General features: G+C 37.5%; 1 protein-coding gene across 1 annotated transcript; it reads right to left on the bottom strand.

The window, feature by feature from the left end:
• Window positions 1–1,001: 1,001 nt before the first annotated feature.
• LOC137190651 (SLA class II histocompatibility antigen, DQ haplotype D beta chain-like) lies at window positions 1,002–2,439 on the bottom strand. The gene is made up of 4 exons (XM_067600172.1): window positions 2,271–2,439; window positions 1,745–2,026; window positions 1,200–1,311; window positions 1,002–1,065 (listed from the first exon to the last, which is right to left on the bottom strand). Exons 1-4 carry the CDS (start codon window positions 2,437–2,439, stop codon window positions 1,002–1,004), a joined length of 627 nt encoding a protein of 208 aa, XP_067456273.1.
• Between the last annotated feature and the right edge of the window lie 3,232 nt (window positions 2,440–5,671).

Here is a 5,671-nt window from a genome sequence, read left to right on the forward strand (position 1 = left end):
ACTCGGCTGCTGCATTTTCTCATTGGGATTAATTGATTTATCTAGATTTATCTACCTAATATTGTGTTTAAAACCACTTCATAGTGGTTTAAAACACTTCGCAACATACAGATGTGACATGTAAAGATGATGGAGATGATCCAAAACCTGACATAGTTTCTATTATAAAGGACAATTCTGACATCTTAATTCTATAAAATGATCATAATACAAACTTTGGCAAAAAAAAAAAAAGGTACATTTTTGAGGGATAAAATGTCAGTTGAGTCCTTGGTTTACAAAAATGATAAAGGGGGAGCTCTGCCATGTCAGGGGGGGCAATACCATGATGAAACAACAGCATGTCACCTTCCCACGTTGCTGTTTATCTCCTCTCACTGTAGTTCAAGCAGAGCTGACGGCATATTGAGAAGGACTATTTTCTTGTTTTGAAGGCTGAAGGGTTTTTGAAGATGGAGAGTTGTTGTGTTTAAGAAAGCTGATGGGTTACCACACACTAAAAATCACTGAGTTAAAATTTTACCCAGTTTGGGTCAATATAACATCAACGCAATACTGGGTTAATGTTACCCAGAAAGACACTCAAGACAAGGGTTGTTTTGATCCAGTTTTAGTGTTATTCTTTATTTTACTTTTGGGTTAATTACCCAAACCAAAGCTTTTTATAATCTACTCTACTCTTTTTAAACTTACATGTCACAGTTTGTTATTGATTGTTAAAAACTTGTGTATCTTGTGAATATTTATGCACATTGTTGGACAAGAAACAATAAATTTGTGACAGTTTATTGTTTGTAACACAGAGTCAGAATAACAGATTGCTGCTGAGTAAAGTTAACCCAGTGTTGTCGCTACTGGTGATATATTGATCCAAACTGGGTAAAATTTTAACCCAGTGATTTTTAGTGTGCATCATGTTCATAAGAGCTCAGTGGTTCATAAAAAATCATTCATTTCAGCATAAAAACAGCCTTTTGTTAAAGCACTTAAAGCACTCCAAATTACAACTCTGAAAGACGACGTTGAGGTGTTTGTCCTTGTCCGACTAATGGAGTGAAGTCAAACCTGAAACATGAAAAGAAAATGTTATAAAAACTGATTTTTCACAGTTTAGTCTCTGTCTCATTCTTCGACAAAACAATATAATGCACAAAAGAAACGTTAATGGTTTCATAGAACCAGCACTGACGTCAACTCACCTCTGTTTCCACCTATAATAAGCAGCTCCAGCAGCAGCTGCAGTGACGCCGATAAAGAAGAAGATGATCCCAACTGTCTTCTTCAGGTACTTGGTATCCAGTGGAGAGGTGTCTGAGTGGGAGAAATAATAGCAGTGAAATCTTAATCTGCTCATAGATCCTGTAGTATAGTAGCATACGTAGTTCAATACAGTTCTAGGCAAGGAGAACATTTATGTTGTAAGGTGACCTGAAGATCTGAAAGCAGGCCTTGGGGACAAAAAATGCTTTAGAAATAGTTAAAATGCCTAATAATGCCATAATAATTTAACTTCCTGCATTCTACAGACCAACAGGTTGTTGGTTGTTGGATAGTATTTTACTGGAGTCTAATGGTCAAAACTTAAATAAATTCCATAAATATTATTAATTCCCAATTTAACTTGCACTTACAATATGTTGTTGAGAAAAGAAGACGCAACATTCTTCAGTTGTGACATTTGTGGCTTCAAATTTGGAAGTAAGATAGTGTTTGAGCCTTTCTCTTCAAGACAAAGCCCCCTTACCCCAGTCCACCTCCAGGCTCACCCTCAGGCTGCTGTGGTCCACCTTGCAGCTCACCCTCTCCCCTCTCCTGAGTGTCAGCTCCAGGTATGAGTGAAGCTGGAAGCTCCAGTCCCCATTGGCCATGACATCTGTAGACCACACATCTGTGGTGACTTCCACCCCGTCTCTCAGCCAGCTCACTCTCACTTCCTGAGGGAAAAAACCCAGAACTCTGCACTCAAGCATGGACCGCTCCCCGTAGTCAGCTGGCTTGGTCTGATGGACCTTGACAATTGGAGGCACTGGAGCGTAGAAATGATTAGAGCAAAAAAAATTAGCTAATTGACCCGCTGAACATAGAGTGCAGAAGAAAAATTCATGGGCTAAACAGTTTTCTTCAAGCCATTTAATTAAAGAATGGGGACAGAAAGATTGTTTCCTTTTATACCAGTGAAGCAAATTAAGCCAATGAAGTGATGTGTAGGAGTATTATAGCTTCCTTCAAAATCTCCAACTTTTTTAGGAGCAAAAATCACAGAAACATACCTTTTCTATCCAGTGTGCTCTTTCTAAACAATCTTGCGTTGTATCTGCAAAGAGTCTCCACTTGACGTTTTCTTAAAGCCATTTTCCAAGCCTGGCTGTTATAATGGTCAGCATTTATCATGCCATATTCTCCAAAGCCGACATACTTTCCAACTCTGGAGTCATACATGGTGACAAGCTTCTGGTTAAATATATTTTTCACAAAGAAGACCATGTCTGTGGTGTTGTTGCCATACTCACAGTCAGTTATCATCTGATATACATAGCAACCTGCAACAGTAAGGAAACATGTTCAGTCTTTTTTTTACTGCACGTTTATAGCACAAAAGCAGTTGTTTTGTGAAATATCTCAACATTTATAAGACTGGCATACAATTTGGTACAGACTTTCATGTTCCCCAGAGGATGAAGCCCACTGACTTTGTGATACCCTGACTTCTCCATATTAGGTTCACATTTGTGATTTTTGTCTGAACAACTATTGGATGGATTGCAATAACATTTGGTGTGCTCATTCATGTCTCCTTCTGGATGAATTGTAGTGAAAAATTTCAATACTTTGGTTTACATGCAGCTCTAACGACATTCAGCCTGAGCTGTACTTTGTGTTTAGTGCTAATTAGCAAGTGTGCGCATGCTGATTAACAGTCTAAACCAAAAAGATTAAACACGACAGACATTATATGGTTTAACACCAGCATGTGAGCATTGTGAGCATTTTAATGTTAGCTTTTAGCTCAGCACTACTGTGCCTAAGTCAGTGGTGGAAAACTAAGTACATTTGCTCAAGTACTGTACTTAAGTACATACTTTACTTGAGTATTTTCATTTTATACCACTTGATACTACCACTACATTCCTCCTCCTCTACATTTATTTGACAGCTTTAAAATTACTTATAAATTACACTGCATTGTTAAAGATTAAACCAGTGGTTCCAAAACTTTTTGGTCTGTGGCCCCTTACAAAAAATTAGTGTGTGTTTGTGTCATTTTTTTGTGTTTCAGATGTCTTTAAGTTGTTTGCGGTTACACCAAAGTGACATTTCCCCTCACATGGTTTTGAATAAATAAATGATTGAGGCCCAAAGAGGTAAAACTCTCCAATGTTTCACAAAAAACACAAAGATTAAAGAAAAGTTTTTAAAAATGTATCCAAATTTATGTAGCAGAACTATGTCTTTCTCACCCAATCTATCATCTCAAGACCCCTGTGATTTTTCTTGTGACCCTGACAAAGTTGTTCAAACTAGCTCCATCTTGAGCAGCTGCAGCAATAAAATGCTGCTTATGCATTGACTCATCAGTATTAATAATGTACTTTGGGGTGGCTGTGGCTCAGAGGTAGTGCAGGTCGTCCACTAATGGGAAGATCGGCTCTCCAGCATGTCGAAGTGTCCTTGGGCAACATACTGAACCCCAAATTGCTCCCGAAGGCTCTGCCATCGGTGTGTGACTGTGTGTGTGTGTGTGAATGAGCAGGTTGGCATCTTGTATGGCAGCGACTGCCATCAGTGTATGAATGTGTGTGCAAATGGGTGAATGTTGACATGTAGTGTAAAGCACTTTGGGTGGTTGGAAGACTGGAAAGGTGCAATATGAATGCAGTCCATTTAGCAGTCCATTTTCTTTGTTAAATTAATTTAGTCACTGATTTTCTGTAAAACATGTGCTTTTACTTAAGTACTTTAAGAAAATTTAGCTGGCAATACTTCTATACTTTTACTTAAGTAGGATTTTAAATACAGGATTTTTACTTGTAATGAAGTATTTTTACATTTTGGTATTGATACTTTTACTTGAGTAAAGGATGTGAGTACTTCTTCCATCGCTAGTGTGGCTATAGACGTCATGTCTTCAACTACTTGGTTGAGAGACAACACAAACTTACACTTTCTGTGACTAACCAATGACACATGTCACATACAGGCACAATAAAATAAACACCCTCCAATAACATTATAGTTCTGTTGTGTTTGAGACAGTCAGAGGTGGTAATTCAATTCAGATGAGTAGGAGAATATGTAATATTATACGCAAATATCCAGTTAAATGTAAATAAATTCCCTTAAAAAGGGAAGCAGAAACTTCTCAAAATGAACTGTAAGCAAACAGAAATACTTTTATAACAATATGTGACATTTATTGCCTGATCTACACACAAAATATGAAAAACACATATACTATTTAAATGTTACAGATGATTTGTTTTTTGCCGGTCTCAAACAGAGCAAAGTTATGTGAAAAAAATCATGATGACATATACAGAACAGAATGTCTGTTTTGTGCCACTCATTAAACAATTCAAAATAACATAATAGTATGCATAAATAAAAGCTGAAACACAAGATGCGAATACATAAAGAAATGCAGTACCTGCTGGTGGAGTGCAGAGTAAAACAGTAGAGACTGCAAGTGTGCACAGAAAATAAAGTCCCATCATCTTCATCAAACTGAAAACTACAACATAAAGTTCATTTCCTGCTGCATGCAGAAGCCTAAAGACTCAGTAATGCTCCTAAATCTGCTTAAGCTCAAAAACTAGGTGGCATCCCTACTGTACTTTCTCATGATTAAATGTCACACACATTAATGCAAGTGCAGAGCTGAAGTGAACAGGTTTTTCAGGTTTATCATAGCTGTGGTTTTGTTGTCATGCTAAAATGATCTAATCTCCTGCACCTTCGTAAAGTAAATGAACAAAACAGAAATGAGGTCAGTCGTTTGACTAGTTTGACTCTTCCCTTAAAGCCATGCCTATTATTGTGCTTCTCAACACTGCCTGTAAATTAATTTGTCACTCAACATTTGTTCTCTATACTCTAATAATTTGTGCCCAATTGCAGTTTTAATCTTACTTAACAGAGTCCAAGGTATGAATTATTTTTTCATCATTCAATATATACTGTTACTGCAATCTCAAAGCTGCAGTATTTTCAGTTTTTGAGATTTTAAATTCATCCCTCAGAAGCTCCACACACTTCCATATTAAAATGTGGCAGCTATCTCATCCATCACTGCGAAAATAATTAGATTCAGGCCCGCGCCAAATAAATTCGGCAGAGAAAAGAGGCAGGCTGGAGCATTGCCATTCTGTGCCGGTATTAAAACACAAGCAGGCAGACATGACAAACATCATTTACTGATCCTTTGTGTCAGGCATTCGCTGCAGGAGCAGCAATCTGCCCAAAAGCGGTGATAATTGATGGTGACTCTGTGAAACGTGCCAGTGATCACACAGGCTGCTGTGATGAAGGGTTAATAAAACACAAGGAAGAACGTAATGGGATTGTTTTCTTTCATTTTAATGTGTTTTGCATGTACTTTGACATACAGTATAAAATACCGGGACAGACATTTTCAACTTCCCTTCATGTGTTTTATTTATACATGACATACACA

The sequence above is a fragment of the Thunnus thynnus genome, chromosome 10 (assembly GCF_963924715.1).
Source record: "Thunnus thynnus chromosome 10, fThuThy2.1, whole genome shotgun sequence".
NCBI lineage: Eukaryota > Metazoa > Chordata > Actinopteri > Scombriformes > Scombridae > Thunnus > Thunnus thynnus.

Excerpts from the sequence above, each read along its gene's own strand:
- LOC137190651 (XM_067600172.1), bottom strand. The coding sequence starts at position 2,439 with ATGTATGACTCCAGAGTTGGAAAGTATGTCGGCTTTGGAGAATATGGC. Across the intron at positions 2,027-2,270 it reads GAGCACACTGGATAGAAAAG|TGCCTCCAATTGTCAAGGTC; the intron begins GTATGTTTCTGT and ends TCTACGCTCCAG. Across the intron at positions 1,312-1,744 it reads GAGCCTGGAGGTGGACTGGG|ACACCTCTCCACTGGATACC; the intron begins GTAAGGGGGCTT and ends TCTCCCACTCAG.